At 45.3% G+C, this 21,581-nt stretch overlaps 3 protein-coding genes across 3 annotated transcripts in view; 2 read left to right on the top strand and 1 right to left on the bottom strand.

Annotated features, from left to right (window-relative positions):
• LOC141121836 (uncharacterized) overlaps positions 1 to 21,581 on the bottom strand; it is a 963,509-nt gene that overhangs the window by 56,628 nt on the left and 885,300 nt on the right. The window lies entirely within an intron of this gene.
• The window catches only part of LOC141121879 (uncharacterized), a 173,439-nt gene that overhangs the window by 44,732 nt on the left and 107,126 nt on the right, over positions 1 to 21,581 (top strand). The window contains exon 2 of the mRNA XM_073611636.1: positions 11,939 to 12,066. The gene's annotated coding sequence lies outside the window, so the exon portion shown is untranslated. The remainder of the gene's footprint in view (positions 1 to 11,938; positions 12,067 to 21,581) is intronic.
• LOC141121842 (uncharacterized) overlaps positions 1 to 21,581 on the top strand; it is a 297,848-nt gene that overhangs the window by 8,387 nt on the left and 267,880 nt on the right. Inside the window, exon 7 of the mRNA XM_073611580.1 lies at positions 13,214 to 13,355. Within this exon, the coding sequence (XP_073467681.1) occupies positions 13,214 to 13,355 (142 nt within the window). The remainder of the gene's footprint in view (positions 1 to 13,213; positions 13,356 to 21,581) is intronic.

A 21,581-nucleotide genomic window follows, 5' to 3' on the forward strand; every position in this document is an offset into this window, starting at 1 on the left:
CATTACTAGTAAAAAAAAAAAAATAATAATAAAAATGCTATAAATCTATTCCCTATTTTGTAGACGCTATAACTTTTGCCCAAACCATTCAATAAACGCTTATTGCGATTTTTACCAAAAATATGTAGAAGAATACATATTGGCCTAAACTGAGAAAAAAATAGCTTTTTTTTAAAAAAATAGGGATGTTTATTATAGCAAAATGTACAAAATATTGTGTTTTTTTTTCAAAATTGTCGCTCTGTTTTTGTTTATAGCGCAGTGCCAAATCGCAAAAAATGGCCTGGTCATTCAGCAGCCAAATCTTCCGGGGCTGAAGCGGTTAATAGAACCGATTTACATCAATTCCATTTTATTTCATTTTGTGGTCTGCTCCTTGCATTTTTAGGATATCAATTCAACATTCATATTCATACACATAGGATGTGGATTTATTTATTGCAATTTCCCCTATATTCTATTTTGAATAGCCTCTGAGCTATTAATAACTTATTGCTATATCATTTTTGTTAGTTATTTGCCATAAAGTTACATTTTACATGAGGTGTTGGTGGCAGCGCATAGACTCTCTGGGAACTGTTATACTAAGGATCGATCACTTTATTGGAATTATTTATTAAAGGATTGTACACTGATTATATTGGAACACTTGATTTCCAGTCACTATTGGACTTCACCATTATCATAATTCATTTTATTTTGTACTAACATCACATTGATGGAGGAACCGTGATGTGGTTACACTCTGCCTGGCAGTGAAAGCACCTGTCCGATTTAACTGAAGATTACCAACACCATTAGACCCCTTGCTGTCTATCAAGCCTCTTTGGGTGTACTTTGTTTATTCCACTGCAGAAAATCAACAAGTGCACCACCTTAAAGTCATCCAAAGTCTTACAGGCCCTATCTGTATTCAGGACTTTAGTTACTTACGAGTATTTTCAGGTTGGAGGTTAGTTCAATGCACTCAGGTATTGTGTTTAAACAGGCCTATTGGGACTGTGGTGCTGGGGTGAAGAAGGGAGAGAACTGACAGAGAACAAGGTCATTCTTCTACCCTCCTCCTGCCTGGGCTCATATAGCCCAATTTTAAGTAGATTTGGCAGATAATTCATTGCAGTAACATCCCATTTTGATATGTTATTCTTGTGTATTTACCTCTGCTCTCTGGGTTATTTCACTTAAAGGAGTCCCCTGAAAGCAGACAGATTAGATCTCGTAGATTTCTTCAGTAACTTTTGCTCTTTGTTCTACGAATACATATTTGCTTACTACTCTATATTACTGTTATTGTTTGTTTCATTTTTCTTTAAGCAAGTTCACAGTAAAAACGTGTTTTGTCTAAGTAGACTTCATCTGGGGTATAAGTAGCTGCCATCACCAGTGTGTTTTATATAGGGAATGTGGCTCCAAATTGAATTTGCGCCCACCGGAAGTTCCGGTCGGACGGACGTCACTTCCGGTCCGAAGTGACAATCACAGAAGCCCACCAGTAATAATAAACGGTGCCCAATAGGAAGCATAAATTACATCATTGCTATGGCTTTAATGCGGACTGTCCTTCCTGCCCAGGCCAATTTTCATCTTTCAACGCTCTCACACTTTGAATGACAATTACACCGTCATGTAACACTGAACCCATTTGACTTTTTTTCCCCACAAATAGTGCTTTCTTTTGGTGGTATTTGATCACCACTGGCGTTTTTATCCTTTGTGCTACAAATAAAAAACCTGAAAATTAAATAAATATAAAGTTTTTCTTTGTTTCTGTTATAAAATGTTGTAAATAAGTAAGTTTTCTCCTTCACTGATGGGCACTAACGAGGAGGCAATAATATGCATCACTGATAGATGGCACTGATGGGCAGCACTGATGAGGAGGTACTGACAGGCATCACTGATCGGCACTGTTTGGTATACCTGGTGGGCACAGGCGGGCACTGATTGGCATCACAGATGGGCACTGATTGGCATCACAGGCGGGCACTGCTGGGCATCACTGGTGGTCATCAATGATGGGCCTGTACTGATTATCAATGCTGAATATCAGTACAGATCCTCCCCTGTCAGGAGAGCCGCTGATCTGCTCTCCTCTACTCGTGCCTTGTCAGCATGAATAAAGGAAAGCCGATAACCGGCACTTCCTGGTTACCATGTGATGGGCTTTGATTGGACACATGGTCATAGGCTCTTACTGAGATTGGAGATGCGGTGTGTCAGAGCGACACACCACACCACCGATCGCCGCGCGCCCGAGTGGCTTATTCTTCTGCATGTCATATGACGTTCAGTCAGGATAATGGAACCCCCCGCCTGGCCGTCATTCTGCTATAGGCCAGGCAGGAAGGAGTTAAAAAATTATTTTAGGCCTGAAGATTATATAAAACCCCCAAAACATGATATATTTTCTGAAAGCAGACACCTTAGAGAATAAAATAGAGGTAGTTCCAATTTTTTATGTCACACGATATTATCGCGAAAGTCTAGGAAACGCAAAATTTCTGTAAAAAACACACTAAAGTTCATTTTAGGAGGCACAAAAACACAATAAATTTCCCAATTTTTTGGGTAAAATATAAAAGCCGAGGTTGCACCGAGTAAATAGATACCCAACATGTCAAACCTTAAATTTGTGTGCGCCTGTGAAATGGTGACATACTTCAGTGCCCTATATTTTCTATAGGTGAAGCTTTAAAAGCCCCCTATAGGTCATCAGTTTAGTGTTATGGAGGAGGTCTGGTGATAGAATTATTGCTCTAATTCCAGTGAGTGCGGTGATATGTAATGTGTATTGCAATCAACGTTTTCAGACATAGGTGCCCCAATGTGTGAGTTTATGTTTGTGCATGTGTATATGTGCGGGGCGGGGTCTCAGCTTTTTTGGTGGGGGGGTTATATGGGTTTAAATTTAATTTTGTACAATTAAAACATTTTTTTTTTCATTACATAGAGCAGCCTTTTTCAACCAGGGTGCCTTGAAGTTTCTTCAGGGGCGCCTTGGCCAAATTCCGAACAATTGCCCCAAAGCTGTATACAAGCCGGAGGGGGGGATGAAGCCTTTTAGTTACACAAAGCCTCAGGTTTTCATTGTCACCATTACAACCTTCTAGCTGCCAACCTCCTAACAACCAATGACATCATGAGCTGATAAGGATGTCAGTTGCCTGAATATCATCTATGTGTGACCCTCCCCCGCCTCTCTCCATCAGCTTTGGGGTCTCATTAGCTGAGTGATGGAGAAAAACTGTGGGAGAAAAGAAACATTGGAATACTAGTCAGTACCAGTTTGCGAAAGTGTATTTGCTTTGGAAGAATAAATCACTTCTAAAGTTGGGTGTCCTACGTGTGTGGATGTTGTTGCATTATGTAGAACTATTAGAATAGTTTTTACATTTTAGATTGGGGCGCCTCAAGACTGTCCATAATTTTGGAGGGTGCTTAAAGACTGTCCATAATTTTGGAGGGTTCCCCCTGTGCTCCACTGAATGGAATGTAATACAGATCACACTGCATTATATTCTTTCCCGGCCTTGATGGCCGAGGAAACTGTCACCAGGGACCCGGAAGTGATGTCATACCTGTCACTTCCGGGTCAGGAACGAGAAGGGGAGGAGAACGGATGTGTGTCCTCTCTCCTCCCTCCCCTCTACCCATCATCACCCGCTATGCTGGTCCCGGGTCACAGATAGGCAGAGGAGTCCTGGATACATATCGGGTGTGTGTCGGGGGGGGCACTTTAACGGGGTTGTGTGGAAACATTCGCTCAGCCACCCGAATGCTTCCATCCGACAAGTAAACCTGCTCCTTCCTTGCCCACAGCAGGGCTAAATGTTAAAAAAAAACCTACCTGTCCGGCCCTCAGAACTGCATTTCCCGGGTGTCAGGCGATAGGAATTGTTAATTCCTGAGTTCATAAGGAGATCAGAGATCACCAAAGACATGGATGAAGTGTTGTACCGTGTTGGCCATTGATAGCAGTAGAAAAATAAAAATGGAGTCATTACCTTTCATTGGCTGAGTACATTTTGTGGTGGAAGATTTCACAAACACTAAGTGTCGGTTCACACTGAGGCAGCACGACTTGCAGCGCGACTGCCTCAGGCGACCTGGACACGACAGGAGCGGCCACTTGCAAAACGACTTCTATATAGAAGTCAATGCAAGTCGCCCCCAAAGTCGTACAGGAACCTTATTCTAACGGGACGCTACTTGTCAGGCGGCTAAGTCTGACAAGTCGCCCCTGTGTGAACCGGGGCTTAGAGGTTTCTTTTTTTTTCAAATAGTTGAATGATTATGACCAGCATTCACCCAGCTGTGATGAATATTGGATGTATTTTATTTCATACACTGATTTCCTTGGCTCCATCTAGTGTTCATCATGCGGTATTGTGCTATTTTTTCTAATGAAGATATGCCAGGAAAAATACCCAAAATACCCCATTATGGTCATTAGATGGAGCTGACAATCATAGGAAATCACTTTGCTACATTATGGCCAGAATGTGTAATGGCTGGATGAATGATTGTCACATTCGTCCAATGAATTATCTATAAGTAGACCCCTTAGTTTCTTTCATCAGACATGTCTTCATACTAATACCTGAGATCATACTCATACACTTATAATTGCCAAAACATCACACAGACCCCCCCCCCCCGAGGTTCTTCTATGTATTTGGGGGACCTTTGGAGGGTCTGTGTGCTATTTGAAAAAAAAAAGAAGAAGCCGGCAATGAAATGTCATTTTATGGCAATTTAAACTGATTCATTTTTTTCTTTATAAATGTCACTTTTTCTATAGCCCGTCCTACAGCAAGAATGAAAAATTGTATAGAGCCCCCAAATACATACCAGACCCTTTGAGTCTAAGATGGATATTAAGGAGGACCTCACACAATAAAAATGTGTGCCCCTCCCCCCAGAAAATCCATACCAGACCCTTCATCCAAACATGCAGCCTGGCTGACCAGGAAAGGGGGAGGGATGAGTGTGTGGCTCCACCCCTTCTCCTGAACCATACCAGGCCATGTGCCCTCAACATGGAGGGGCTTGTCAGGGGGGATCCCCTTGCAACAAAGCACCTTGTCCCCATGTTGATGAGGAAAAGGGCCTCATCCCCACAACCCTGGCCTGGTGGATGTGGGGGCAGGGGGATTATCAGAATCTGGAAGTGTCCAGATACCACCACCCCACATGAATGAGTTTGGGGTACATAGTACAAAGCACCTCTACTCATTCACAAAAAAAGGAAATAAAGCAATAAAGGCTCTCAATGTCCTTTAAAAGAGTCCCTCATTGTAAATCTAACGCCAATCACAATGCCAACCCCCCACTGACTCCCCAATATCTCCCAATGACCAGCCACACAGGAGCGATCTCCGATGGTAACACTCGCTGACTAAGCTGTCATCAGCTATATAAAGGAAGGGGCGGGGATAGTGGTGACATCATCATATTCAGACAATGATATCATGATCTATGCCCCACCCATTTGCCTACGTGGCCATGTAAGGGAATGGGCGGGGTGAAGTCAGTGGTTGCTAAGGACACAGCTGTTGCAGGCAGCCGTTACTTCCCTAGAAACCAGTGACAGCAAGAAGCCGTCGCATTCGTCTGCACCAAATGCCGTAAACGTTGGATTTCCAGAAGAACGTGGGAGGAGTCAGTGTTCATCCAATCTTCTGTTCAGACACGGAGCTCCTCCCTAATGCAGATTATTGTCAGTGTGTGGAAGTGATTGTATGTGGCAGACAGGGATCTGTATGTGTGTGTATCACTGCCCGGCACACCACTCACATCACACACTTCATCAAATCTGCCCTAAATAATGTGTGTGGGGGTGGGGCAGTGGAAGAAGTCATGACACCAGGATTCTAGATTGAAGGATCACTTGGGGGATCCTCTGAAGTATGTGGGGATCACTTGTCTGCTCCACACTCCTTAGATTGTATGAAAGATTTGTATCTGCCTGTGTGTGTCCAGCCAGTTTAATGTGGGAGAGTCTCCCTCCAGTGGTGGTCAGCAGTATTGCAGGCTGTGAGAATTGTATCATAGCTGGTTTTATCCTCACAAATAAACCAACCCCCTCATTCCTCCTCCACCAATCTAAGCCCCATTGTTGGTGTCAGTGAGAATAAAGTGTAGGTATACAAGGTAAATGCAGCTCTGATACACTCTAGTAAGTGATATAAAAATTGGTAAAAAAGGAAAACTAAGGCAAAGTCTCAAAATTTCATTGAAAAAAATAAAATAAAATGAAAAAGGAAAACTAAAGCAAAGTCCCAATGGGATTAAAGTCCATATAATGAACATTGAACGCCCATGCAAATAAAGATGATAATTTGCAGTGAAGAAATCTTCATATAAGTGCTTCTAGCTCCACACCAAGGTGAGAAAATAATCTGTATACCAGAGCGCCATGATCACCAGTCAGTGATCTCACCAAACACAGGGAATAATTAGGTCTCCTCAAGACCATTGAACGTTGCCTGGAACTGTAGCTGGTGCCAATGGTTCTCAAAAAAATATAAGAAAGAAAAGCTCCCCTAGCTTGCACCCCTAGCTTGCACTTACAAAGTAGAAGCTGTTTTGAAAGCGGTACAATGCTTATAGTTTAAAAACGGGACCACAGCGTCTCCAAAAAACTTCTGTTCACTTCCTGTGTAGTTCGCCCATCCACCTTCTGAGAGTAAAAGCGTGATGATGTCACCGTCATAGGCTCCTCCCTACGCAGAAAAGCTCCCCTAGCATAATACTGTATAAAAAGGTTTAATAAAGCAAAAAGGCTTGATGATATCAATGCCGTAGGCTCCTCCCTACGCATTTCGTCACTAGCGGACATCAACTGGGGAATGGCCATTCCCCAGTTGATGTCCGCTAGTGACGAAACGCATAGGGAGGAGCCTACGGCATTGATATCATCAAGCCTTTTTGCTTTATTAAACCTTTTTATACAGTATTATGCTAGGGGAGCTTTTCTTTCTTATGTTTTTTGAGAACCATGGCACCAGCTCCAGGCAACCTCCAATGGTCTTGGGGAGACCTAATTATTCCCTTTGTTTGGTGAGATCACTGATTAGCGATCATGGAATTTCTCACTGCAAATTATCACTACTATCTGGATGGGCTATCATTGGTCACTATATGGACTTTTAATTTTCATTGGGACTTTGCTTTAGTTTTCATTTTTCCTTTCAATTAAATTCTGGGACTTTGCCTTAGTTTTCCTTTTTCACAATATTTTATATCATTTACTTTATTGTTCACAGAGTTCATCAGCGCTGCATTTACCTTGTATACCTACCTATTTGAAGTTTTTGTATTTAGACTTTTAGTGCTAGCAGCTGTGTATGATTAATTTCACATGGTATATTGTTCTTCATATTTTTTCTAGAGCTACGTTGGCCTTAGGGCCTCATTTTTTCTATATTTGAGAATAAAGTGTAACCCCAGCCCAGTATTGGTGGTATTTACCCGATCACACACTCCCGCTGCCTCTCTGCTGATGTCGGAGTTATACTATCACTGTCAGAAAGGAGATCACTGCTCCCCACAGTCTGCTATAATTGCAGTGCCTGGTGATGGGACCCAGAGAGTGTTCCAGAAGTCATCCCCTCACTGACACTCTACACTCTGAGTCCTGGAACCTGTGAGATCAGGACATGATGGGACAGAGGACTAAATCCCGGGACTGTCCTTCATCATCTGGAATAAATGGCAAGGCTGTAATCACACTGAGACATTTCTTGTGGCTGCAGTTCCTCTGAACTCCACAAGATGGTGATGTCACTTCTACTCAAACAGGAAGTCTCCAATGGGAGACAGACAGGAAGTGATGTAAAGTACGGATAGGAAGTGATGTAAGGTACAGGTAGGAAGTGATGTCATATACAGACAGGAAGTCATCTGGAACAAAGAGAGGAAGTTCCATGTGGTACAAAGTACTGAGGAGGCATTGTTGGAAGTGGCAGCAGAGGAGGTAATAAGATCTTATTTTCTATTTACACCCAGTAACCCCCCCGTCATGTCCGTCCTCTTCCTCCATAGTCACTGTGATGTCTTTTATCTCCAGCAGATGATGATACACACATATATAGTGTGGGAATGTAGATTAACCCCTTCAGAGGTATCAGTTGATGATGAATAGTGATGGGCTCGGGAAACCCCATTTTCCCGGTCCCGCCAGGAAGCCGACACTGCACAGCGCTAATCGTAGGCACTGAGACATTTCCATTTCTCGCTGCCTGTGATTAGCATGGTGTAGTGTTGGCTTCCTGCCGGGATCGGGAACGTGGGGTTTCCAACATGCCAGAGCCCATCACTAATGATGAATATATCTTCCTTCCAAAGCTGACCATACATGGTTCAGTTTTATCGTTCAGCCAGCGGGCTGAGCAAAAAAATCTTAACCAATTCCCCCATCCACACATTGGAGGGGGATGGGGGAATCCTCCCCCGCTGCACTATTGTATTCTGACAATGGGGGGCGCTCCTCCGCTCTCAGAATACACAGATCAGTGATGAAGCTATTGGCTGCAGCCGCTGATGGAGTGACTTTTATCCGGCAGTGACCACACATGGATGGGAATGTGACCGATCCCTGCTGAACCAGCTGAATTTCCATGTCTCTATGGTCACCATAAGTCAGGGCTCAACAAATCCCAGGTCACCATGGTGACTAGAAATGGTGTCCTGGCCCCTGGGCTCTTGTCATTCTCACTGTTGGTCTGAATAATGTTTCTGCCTGAAACCCGGACACATTATACAGACAGGAATGTGGCTCGGAGCGGGGCCAGGCGGGAGGGTGAGGAGGAGGAGGAGGAGGTGACACCCGACCTGTGAAGTGAGGGGTGGACTGGACAGGACAGCGGCATAAGAGGACTCATCTCACTGAGCTCCCGCTGCCGATCTTTCTCCTTTCTGCGGCCGCATTACTGTCACCATCGGCTCCTGCTTCCACCCACAGCTGCCTGTGTCCCTGCAGAGCCCTCCGGCAGAGCAGAGAGGAAGGAGCGGGACCGAATCTCCAACATGGCGCCACCTCGGCGCTGCCACAAAGATCCCCACAAGGTGCTGAGAAACAGGACTACAGAGTCCTTACAGGAGTAACCAGGACAAGACTGCAAAGCAGCCAGCTAAGAAACCAGCCAGGGAGGGACATGCTGCTTTATGTACACAAGATGTCCTCTCCATCCACTCTGCTCTCACACACTGCTGGGGGAGATGTACAGGACATGCAGGAGGACACAGGGGAGGGGGATTGGATTACTGTCCTGCCCTCCATGTCCTGTGTTCTGCACTGTGTACCCCATGTCCTGCAGTGGCCTGCACCCCATGTTCTGCACCCTGCACCAGATGCCCTGCATTCTGTACCCAGCACATCATGTCCTGCGTTCTGTACCCCATGTCCTGCGAACGCCACCCTTCTCCTTACCCCATGTCCTGCGGTGACCTCTACCCTGCACCCCATGTCCTGTGTTATTCACGCTGCACCCTATGTCCTGCTTTCTGCACCCCATGTTTTGCACCCTGAATCCCATGTCCTGCACACTGCACCCCTTGTCCTGTGTTCTGCACCGTGCAACACATGTCCTGCAGCCCATGTCCTGCACCCCACAGCCCATGTTCTGCACCCCACATTCTGCATACCACCCTTCTCCTTACCCCATGTCCTGCGGTGACCTCTACCCTGCACCCCATGTCCTGTGTTCTTCACCCTGCACCCTATGTCCTGCTTTCTGCACCCCATGTTTTGCACCCTGAATCCCATGTTCTGCACACTGCACCCCAAGTCCTGCACCCCTTGTCCTGTGTTCTGCACGTGGAACACATGTCCTGCAGCCCATGTCCTGCACCCCACAGCACATGTTCTGCACCCCACATTCTGCATACTGTACCCTTCCCCTGCACCCCATGTCCCACACCCTTCTCCAATACCCTGTACCCCATGTCCTGCATTCTGCTCCACATGTCCTGCACTCTTCTCAGGTATCCTGCTCCCCATGTTCTTCATTCTTCACCCTGCTCCACATGTCCTGCATTCTGCACCCTGTACCACATGTCTTGCACCCTTCTCCATTAACCTGTACCCATGTCCTACATTCTGCAACCTACACCCAGTGTCCTGCATTCTGCACCCTGTTCCACATGTCCTACATTCTGCACCCTGTACCCTTCCACGGCACCCCATGTCCTGCATTCTGTTCCCTTCTCCTGCATCCCATGTTCTGCGGTGACCCGCACACCCCTCTCCGGTATCCTGTACCCCATGTCCTACGTTCTGCACCCTTCACCCTATTCTGAACACTGTACCCCTGCGGTGACCTACACCCTTCTCCATTACCCTGTACCCCATGTCCTGCATTCTGTACACTGCACCCCTGCAGTGACCTACAACTTTCTCCGGTACCCTGCACTCCATGTCCTGTGTTCTGTACCACATTGATTGCATCTACCTCTTGCACCCAATGTCCTACATTCTGCACCTCACAGATTACTCACAAATCACTTGCCCGACCCCAGGCTCTGACAACCTTCACTCCCCTAAAAAGATTTAAAGCTCCTAGATTTAAAGCAAATTTATCAAGCCTTGCCTTAAAGCGGTGTTCCACCCTAAAGTGGAACTTCCGCTCATCGGATTCCTCCCCCCCTCCGGTGTCACAATTGGCACCTTTCAGGGGGGAGGGGGGTGCAGATACCTGTATAATACAGGTATCTGCATCCACTTCCGGGTATAGCTAGCCGCAAACCCCCCTCTCACCCCCGTTGTGTTGTGGGAAATACACAGTTCCTACAACACAACGGGGACCAGTGTAGACGCGCAGCGCGACTCGCGCATGCGCAGTAGGGAACCGGGCAGTGAAGCCGCAACGCTTCACTTCCTGTTTCCCTCAGTGAGAATGGCGGTGGCAGCACCCGAGGATCGAGGGATGGTTCGGTCTCGGGTGCCGACATCGCTGGACCCCGGGACAGGTGAGTGCCCTTATTTTAAAAGTCAGCAGCTGCAGTATTTGCAGCTGCTGACATCTAAAAAATTTTTTTTCACGAAACTCCGCTTTAAGTGACTTCCTCCCCTCCCCCTCATCTCCTTCATTATGTAAGTCATGCTGAGATAATCTCCCATTGGCTGAGCAATATTCTCATTTGTCTCTGAGCTCCTTCTTGCTATTCCTCGTCCTGCCTGTTGTTTCCTTGGATTGATTTTCTGTGTAGTGACCCCGGCTTCATCTCTTGGATGCGCTCGTCTGTTGCTTGTCCTGACCTTTATCCTGATTCCTGGATCTCCTCCTCATCTCTCCTCCATATCCTCTTACACAGCTTTTCTCCACACCTGCAGTGATCCTGGGGGGTGGAAACTTGGCACCAGCACTCAGCAAAATCCATCCCCACCATTAGGAGCTCTGGAGAAAATTGTCTGCTATTTACACTCCATTCCTCCGCACATCACCTGATCACATGAGAGCTTACTTTCACAGATTCCTGACAGATTTCTGTATGGTAAAGGTCAAAGTTCTCTCTTCAGTTTAGGAGAGGAAGGACACACCCAGGAGCAATGATTTGGTTTGCATGGGATCCTCATATAGAGGGTCCCTCAAATCGATCCATCCAAATGTCCCTCCATCTGAAGTCAGAGAATCCTATGACATCACACTGACCTCACAGCTCCTCCTCCTAATGTCCCTCCATCTGCCTTTTTTCTGATGCTCTTAGGATGTGGGCGGACCCTTGACATCCTCACTAGAAAAGTGGGACTGTTGGTCCTGCGTTGTATGTAATGATCCCATAATGTGTACAACAAGCTTTCAACCTGGATAGTGTTGGGGTCCTTTGTGGGTAAATTATACCTTAGCCTGAAGTGGGGCTTTAATAAAATGGAGACCTGAATGATGAGGTGAGGAGGATTCTGGGAATATCATTTAATTTTAGTATTTGTGTTCAGATCTAGAGTTTTCCTCCTGTGAAGTCTGGAGATCATATGACCATCACATTGCCTCCACCTCCCTCCCTGATAGAATAGAGAAATACAAAGAAGATTCTAGAAGTCACCAGAGAGATCATGGAGGAGAGGTGAGCGGTGCTGGGAATTCTGGGACATTATCCAGTAACAGACAAGGGATGTGTCTGGATGGTGACTGTATCATTGTGTGTGTCAGGTTCCTATAAGGTGTCAGGATGTCACTGTCTATTTCTCCATGGAGGAGTGGGAGTATTTAGAAGGACACAAGGATCTCTACAAGGACGTCATGATGGACAATCAGCCGCCCCTCACATCACCGGGTAAGAGGAGACTTTATTGTAAAGGAGAGAGCAGTACGGTGGGTCCACCTAGATCCCCCATCATCTGATAAACACATAGAAACAATGTATTCAGTCAGTGTGTGTGTTTCCTACAGATGGATCCAGTAATGGGAACCCACCAGAGAGATGTCCCCGTCCTCTGTATTCCCGGGATTCCACACAGGAAGATCACACCATCCCTCACCATCATCAGGTAGATGAGGAACAATCACTGATAGTATCTTTAGGATCTGTACATTATCTGCATTGTTACCATTGATGTCATTTTTATTATATATTCAGTGTGGAAACCTGAGAGATTCGAAAATTGAAGTTAAAGAAGAGATAAAAGAGGAGGATGATGAGGATGGGGCGATGAAGGAGTCAGAGTCTCTAAAAGAACACAAAGATCTGTACCAGGACACCATGGTGGAGTCATCCAGCTACAGGAACCCACCAGAGAGATGTCCCCGTCCTCTGTATTCCCGGGATTCCACACAGGAAGGTCACACCATCCCTCATCATCATCAGGTAGATGATTGACAATTATTGATACTTCTGATTTATACACAGCATGATTGTTACAATGATTGTTTTATTATATCTTTCAGAGTGGAAACCTCGGGGATGATAATATTGATGTTAAAGAAGAGTATAAAGAGGAGGATGAGGAGTATGGAGCGATGGAGGAGTTTTCAGAAGGACACAAGTTTAAGATGGAGCCACCTAATACCAAAAACCCACCAGAGAGGTGTCCCCGTCCTCTGTATTCCCGGGATTCCACACAGGAAGATCACATCATCCCTCACTGTTACAAGGTTGGTGGGGCAGAGTTTATAAAACACTTATCGTGACAATGTGTGGATTTTATATGTGCTATCACTATATTAAAGCTTATATTTTACAGATTATATTCTCTCTCATTTTCTTGATGTAGAGTGGAGATCCAATTGATATAGAATTTGAGGTTAAAGCAGAAGAAGAAGAGAGGTATGTGAGGGATGATCAGCAGTCTATGGAGGAGGATGGAATAACGGGGACATTTATAGAGGAAGACACTCCTACAGAGATCAGCACAGGTGGGTCATTAACACTAAATACATTCCTCCACCCATACTGCTCACTGATTGGTCCAAAGTAGGGCAAGGACTGGGTGATATCAGCCTGTAATCCCCTGGTTACTTTCTTGAGCTAGGTTCCCCGTCCTGTATTCCTGTATTTCTCTCGGATAATCTTCCTTCTCTGTGCTGCAGACACAATTTATGTATCTAGACTGGACTTATGGAGATTCTGGGGTTCAGCTGGCAGCAAAATGTGGATTTTCACCATAGGCATTACGAGAGCTAGGCACCTGGGGTATGTGATTTGGGTCTTCTGCCCCATACTCGGGTATGGCAAGATCTCTGACAGAACAATTCTCCCAGGATTACTTGCTCTGTTGTCTGCTGGTTGTGCCGGGTGGAGGGATATGTCTGTATAGTCTCAGACCCAAGTCACTGAGTGCAGTCTCAGGAGATGGGAGGCAGCGGTGTGGGATCTCTGCAACTTGTCTCATGTAAAAAAAATAATCTACCACTGATTACTGAATACCAATATTATGAGTCCTGACCCTTACACTGTATAATTTATAATGTACATTACATACTCCTGACCCCTGCACTATATACTCTATGTTGTACATTACATCGTTCTGATACTATATAGTCCTATCTGTTATATCTTATACAATATGCTGTACATTACATAGTCCTGACTTCTGCTCTCTCCCCTCCACCCACTGCTATATATAAACATAATATGTATTCTCTTTTGTTGCACCCATTTTCCACCAGCTGGACATTTTATATCTGATGATTTGATTGGAGCACAGACTTTTACATGTTGATAATAATGTGATAACATCCTCAAACTCTGGTACCTTAAACAGAAGTAATAATGAGGGAGGAGTCAGTAACCCAATGATGGTGGTCTTCAGGATCAGTCCAGTCTTCATCTTGGTTGTTCTCCCCCCATCCTCACTCTCTGACCTCTGGTGGGGCTCAGCCCCGCTGTTATTCATGACTAAATCATGGACTAAATAAGGAAGTGCAGTGCTTCTTGTGTTGGGAAGATGGCAATGAGTGATAGAGGGGGTGGGGACACTCATCCTATAATCCCCTCATCACTGTCACTCCTATAAAAGACAGTTCTCGTTGTCTCCTCACTCTCTGACTAAGGTCCATGAATAAAGAAATGAACTGGTAGGAGATCAGAGGACCCATTTACTAGTTACCTTGAGGGGGGAATTGTAAGATCCTCAGAGACAAAGCTGTCTGATGTGAGTCCTGATTTAGGGGAACCAATCTGTTAATGTGTAGTAATAATCTTTTTATCTCTATTTTAGTAGATGGATGGGAGATGAGGAAAACCTCAGAGGATTGTCTCACTTTGTCTCCAGACTGTAAAGTAGAAGATGAGGACATCACACAGTATAGTCCAGGTGAAAACCCGACTACCTCAAATGTCCATCCGGCACCACACAGTGTAGATGGACCATCGTATTCCTCTTATCCAACAGATAAGAGGTTTTCCTGTACTGAGTGCGGGAAATGTTTCCATTATAAATGCCATCTTAATAGGCATAAAAGCTCTCACACAGGAGAGAAGCCCTATTCCTGTCCCGAGTGCGGGAAATGTTTTTTAAGGAAGTGCCAACTTTACAATCATCAGAGATCTCACACGGGGGAGAAGCCGCATGCCTGTCCTGAGTGCGGGAAATGTTTTTCAGGGAAGTCCAATCTTTACAAACATCAGAGATCTCACACGGGGGAGAAGCCGTATTCTTGTCCTGAGTGCGGGAAATGTTTTATACAAAAATCAAACCTTGTCAAACATCAGAGGTCTCACACGGGGGAAAAGCCGTATTCCTGTCCCGAGTGTGAGAAATGTTTTTCACGGAAGTCCAATCTTTACAAACATCAGAGATCTCACACGGGGGAAAAGCCGTATTCTTGTCCTGAGTGCGGGAAATGTTTTTCAGACAAGTCCCATCTTAATACACATCAGAGATCTCACACAGGGGAGAAGCCGCATTCCTGTCCTGAGTGCGGGAAATGTTTTTCACTGAAGGCCAATCTTTACACACATCAGAGATCTCACACGGGGGAAAAGCCGTATTCCTGTCCTGAATGCGGGAAATGTTTTTCAGTGAAGTCCAGTCTTTACACACATCAGAGATCTCACACGGGGGAGAAGCCGCATTCCTGTCCTGAGTGCGGGAAATGTTTTTCAGTGAAGTATGATCTTTACACACATCAGAGATCTCACACAGGGGAGAAGCCGTATTCCTGTCCTGAGTGCGGGAAATGTTTTTCAGTGATGTCCAGTCTTTACAGACATCAGAGAGCTCACATGGGGGAGAAGCCGTATTCCTGTCCTGAGTGAGGAAAACGTACCTCACTGAAGTCCTGTCTTCCTGTACATCAGGGATCCCACACAACCCTCGAGGTGTATTAGTGCCTTGAGTGCGGGAAATGTCTTCTATATGAATGTTGCTGGACATCACAGCTCTCATGTGGGGAAGAAGCACACCCTGATATACACCTCAGATATACTCCATGGCTGATCTTCATCATGTAAGAAACAGTTCCAGGGGTGTGGACATTTTTTGAAAAAACTATTTGTCCAAGGGATTAAATCGGTGTCCCAATCTCCTTGTCCCTTATGACGATCTCCTTGTTCCTCATCTACCAGAGATCTCAGCAGCGGTGTGGGAGTTAATTGAAAACTACAAGCCGACATCGGCAAAGGACAGAACTTTGTGAATGAATGACACGGCCGCGCTCTTTTCATCTAGTGACAGCCGGTACGGGGAACTTCTCCCCACACTGCTGTCACACAAAGGACTCGGATCGCTGAGCCGCTGAAGGAACATGTAACATCTTCCCGAAGGTGAACGTTTCCTTTAACCATTTCACTGCCAGAGCCGGTTTTGCGGGGGTTTTTTGCTCACATGTTTAACCCCTTCAGTATCGGACACTTTCATCCCCTTTCCCGCCCAGGCCAATTTTCAGCTTTCATCACTCTGACATGTTGAATGACAATTATCTTTTTTTTTCTCCACAAATAGAGCTTTCTTTTAGTTGTATTTGATCACCACTGGGGTTTTTATTTTTTGTGCTACAAATAAAATAAAGACAGAAAATTTTGAAAAAAAAAAAACTTTTTTCTTTGTTTCTGTTATAAAATGTTGTACATAAGTAAGTTTTCTCCTTCACTGATGGGCAATGATACAGGCAGTCCCCGAGTTATGAACACCCGAGTTACGAACGACTCAAATGGTATCAAACGCCAGCCACTTGTGCTCCACGCTAGTCCTGGACACCTTTTGAGCACTTCCGAACACATCCCACCCTGCCGTACTATGCCCCAGATAACATAACAAGCGCCCGAAACATCCCACATCCATGCACAGGCGGCAGCTACACTTACGAATGCAGTGTTCCGACCGGAAGTTACACTTACTAATGCAGTGTTGCGACTTACGAACAACTTTGACTTACGAACAAACCTACAGTCCCTATTGTGTTCGTAACTCGGGGACTGCCTGTATGCAGCACTGATGGGTGGCACTGATGAGGAGGTACTGACAAGCATCCCTGACGGGCACTGATTGGCATCACTGGTGGTCATCACTGGCGATCATCACTGATGGGCCTGTACTGATAATCAATGCTGAATATCAGTGCAGATCCCCTCGGTCAGGAGAGCCGCTGATTGTCTCTCCTCTACTTGCGCCTTGTCAGCATGAATAAAGGAAAGCCGATAACCGGCACTTCCTGGTTATGATGTGATTAGCTTTGATTGGACACAGCGGATCACATGGTAAAGAGCCTACGTTATAGGCTCTTTACTGAGATTGGAGATGCGGTGTGTCAGAGCGACACGCCGCATCACCGATCGTCATGCGCTCGAGCGGCTTATTCTTCTGCATGTCATATGACGTCCAGTCAGGATAATGGAATGCCCGTCTGGCCGACATTCTGCTATAGGCCGGGCTGGAAGGAGTTAAAAAATCATTTCAGGCCTGAAGATTATATAAAACCCCCCAAAAAACATGATATATTTTCTGAAAGCAGACACCTTAGAGAATAATATAGTGGTAGTTCCAATTTTTTATGTCACACAATATTACCACAAAAGTCTAAAAACCACAAAATTTTAGTAAAAAACACACTAAGGTTCATTTTAGGCGACACAAAAAAAACACAATAAATGACCCAATTTTTTGGTAAAATATAAAACCTGAGGTTGCACCGAGTAAATGGATATCCAACATATCAAACCTTACATTTGTGTGTGCCTGTGAAATGGTGACAGACATTGGTACCCTATATTTTCTATAGGCGACACTTTAAAAGCCCCCTATAGGTCAGTTTAGTGTTACGGAGGAGGTCTGGTGATAGAATTATTGCTCTCACTGTGGCATGCAACATGTGTATCACAATCAACGCTTTCTGGTGTAGGCGCCCCAATGTGTGAGTTTATGATTGTACGTGCGTATATGTGGGGGCGTAGGTTGCGTTATCCTGACTGGGCATCATATGATGTCCAGCAGAATAACCCCTAGCACGCGCCCGCAGGGGCATGTGACGATCGGGGATGGCGTGTGTCCCTCGGACACAGCGCTACCCTGATCACGGTAAACAGACAATGAAATTGGATGTTTACCATATGATCAGCTGTGTCCAATCACAGCCGATCACATGTGACAGAAGAATGAGAGGCGTGCATGAAGCGTGCCGCCAGACACGCGCAGCGTGGGGATCGGGGAGTGTGCGTGTCCCTTGGACACAGCGCTTCCCTGATCAGGGTAAACAGCCAATGAAATTGGCTGTTTACCACGTGACCAGCTGTGTCCAATCACAGCCGGTCACAAATGTCAACACCGATCGTGCGAGGAGAGAGCAGGGATCAGTGAATGAAAACAGTGTCTGTCTGAGAAGTCTATTGTTTTACTGTGCACAACACACCCCCCCCAATAAAGAGGACCTGTAAGAATTTCATCTGGATCTGTCAGTCACACAGCCCATCTGTCAAACAGCCCATCTGTCACAGGCCCACCACCAGTACCACCATTGGTACCGCCACCAGTACTGCCATCGGTACTGCCAGTAGGCCCACCACTAGTACTGCCACCCGTACCGCCACACAGGCCTGCCACTAGTACTGCCACACAGGCCCACCATCGGTACCGCCACTAATACCACCATTGGTATATCTACACAGGCCCATCACTAGTACCGCCATCGGTATATCTACACAGGCCCGCCATTGGTACCACCACACAGGCCCGCCACACAGGCTCATCACTAGTACCGCCATCGGTACCACCACACAGGCCCGCCACCAGTATCACCAATGGTACCGCCACACAGGCCCATCACTAGTACCGCCATACAGGCCCGCCACCAGTACCAACATCGGTACTGCCACACAGGCCCGCCACTAATACCGCCATCGGTACCACCACACAGGCCCGTCACCAGTATCACACAGGCCAGCCAATAAGTCTCAAAGGGTTTACACACCTGAGGAGGCATATGCCATTCTTACCATGTCGGATGATGAGAGCAGCAGGGAGCTCCCATCATCCGATTCTGGTTCAGAATAAAAGCCAGTGGAGGATAGTGGATCAGAGTCCGAGTCAGCGGAGAAAACCGTCATCACTAAAAGAATAAGGAGATTAGGGCCAAGATCAGAAGACCTGCCCACCACCAGCAGCGCCGGACCCCAGGAAGAGGAGCCCAGTACAAGTACTGGAATTACACACCCAACCCGAAGAATCCAGCCTCAGTCCTACCTTCCCGATGCCCTGGCAAACCCCTTATGGTTGCCTGATAACTCAAGATCTGCTATAATCCCCCTTTTACCCCACAGCCAGGTGTGCAGCCCAACACTACAAATGTTTCCAAATTAGATTATTTTTATTTATTTTTCCCACAACGTTTGCTGCAGAATATGGTGGACCAAACCAATCTGTATGCATCACAATTTATTGCTGCCAACCCCAATTCATCCTACGCCTGCATGTTCCAGTGGCGACGTCTAACACTGGATGAATTAAAATTGTTTTTGTGCCTTACGTTCAATATGGGGCTTACAAAAAAGAACGAACTCCATGCCTATTGGTCCACCAACCCCATCCACCACATGCTGATATATTCTGCTGTCATGTCCAGGACACACTACGACATGATTATGCGTTTTCTACACTTCAACGATAATTCGCAGTGCCCTCCCCGAGATCATCTGAACCACGACAAATTGTACAAGATACGCCCCCTAATCAATTCCTTTTCCCAGCGATTTGCAGAAGTTTTTATCCCAGAACAAAATTTGTGGGGACGAATCCCTTATACATTTTACTGGCCGACTGCACTTCAAGCAGTATATATACCAAATAAGAGAGCCAGGTATGGGTTGAAATTAACCACTTCAGCCCCGGAAGGATTTACCCCCTTCCTGACCAGAGCACTTTTTACAATTTGGCACTGCGTCGCTTTAACTGCTAATTGCGCGGTCATGCAATGCTGTACCCAAACGAAATTTGCGTCCTTTTCTTCCCACAAATAGAGCTTTATTTTGATGGTATTTGATCACCTCTGCCGCTTTTATTTTTTGCGCTATAAACGGAAAAAGACCGAAAATTTTGAAAAAAAATGATATTTTCTACTTTTTGTTATAAAAAAAATCCATTAAAATCAATTTTAGTCATACATTTAGGCCAAAATGTATTCGGCCACATGTCTTTGGTAAAAAAAATGTCAATAAGCGTATATTTATTGGTTTGCGCAAAAGTTATAGCGCCTACAAACTAGGGTACATTTTCTGGAATTTACACAGCTTTTAGTTTATGACTGTCTATGTCATTTCATGAGGTGCTAAAATGGCAGGGCAGTACAAAACCCCCCCAAATGACCCCATTTTGGAAAGTAGACACCCCAAGGAAATTGCTGAGAGGCATGTTGAACCCATTGAATATTTTTTTTTTTTGTCCCAAGTGATTGAATAATGACAAAAAAAAAAAAAAAAAAAAAAAATTACAAAAAGTTGTCACTAAATGATATATTGCTCACACAGGCCATGGGCATATGTGGAATTGCACCCCAAAATACATTCAGCTGCTTCTCCTGAGTACGGGGATACCAAATGTGTGGGACTTTTTGGGAGCCCAGCCGCGTACGGGGTCCCGAAAACCAAGCACCGCCTTCAGGATTTCAAAGGGCATACATTTTTGATTTTACTCCTCACTACCTATCACAGTTTTGAAGGCCATAAAATGCCAGGATGGCACAAACCCCCCCCAAATGACCCCATTTTGGAAAGTAGACACCCCAAGCTATTTGCTGAGAGGCATGTTAAGTCCATGGAATATTTTATATTTGGACACAAGTTGCGGGAAAGTGACAATTTTTTTTTTTTTTTTTTTTTTTCACAAAGTTGTCACTAAATGATATATTGCTCAAACATGCCATGGGCATATGTGGAATTACACCCCAAAATACATTCTGCTGCTTCTCCTGAGTACGGGGATACCACATGTGTGGGACTTTTTGGGAGCCTAGCCGCGTACGGGGCCCCGAAAACCAAGCACCGCCTTCAGGATTTCAAAGGGCATACATTTTTGATTTTACTCCCCACTACCTATCACAGTTTTGAAGGCCATAAAATGCCAAGATGGCACAAACCCCCCCAAATGACCCCATTTTGGAAAGTAGACACCCCAAGCTATTTGCTGAGAGGCATGTTGAGTCCATGGAATATTTTATTTTTTGACACAAGTTGCGGGAAAGTGACAATTTTTTTTTTTTTTTGCACAAAGTTGTCACTAAATGATATATTGCTCACACAGGCTATGGGCTTATGTGGAATTGCACCCCAAAATACATTCTGCTGATTCTCCTGAGTATGGGGATACCACATGTGTGGGACTTTTTGGGAGCCTAGCCGCGTACGGGGCCCCGAAAACCCAGCACCGCCTTCAGGATTTCTAAGGGCGTAAAGTTGTGATTTCACTCATCACTACCTATCACATTTTTGAAGGCCATAAAATGCCCAGATGGCACAAAACCCCCCCAAATGACCCCATTTTGGAAAGAAGACACCCCAAGCTATTTGCTGAGAGGCATGATGAGTACATGGAATATTTTATATTTTGACACAAGTTGCGGGAAAGTGACAATTTTTTTTTTTTTTTTTTTTTTTTTTGCACAAAGTTGTCACTAAATGATATATTGCTCAAACATGCCATGGGCATATGTGGA

Source organism: Aquarana catesbeiana, unplaced genomic scaffold (genome assembly GCF_042186555.1).
Source record: "Aquarana catesbeiana isolate 2022-GZ unplaced genomic scaffold, ASM4218655v1 unanchor233, whole genome shotgun sequence".
In the NCBI taxonomy this organism is placed as follows: Eukaryota; Metazoa; Chordata; class Amphibia; order Anura; family Ranidae; genus Aquarana; species Aquarana catesbeiana.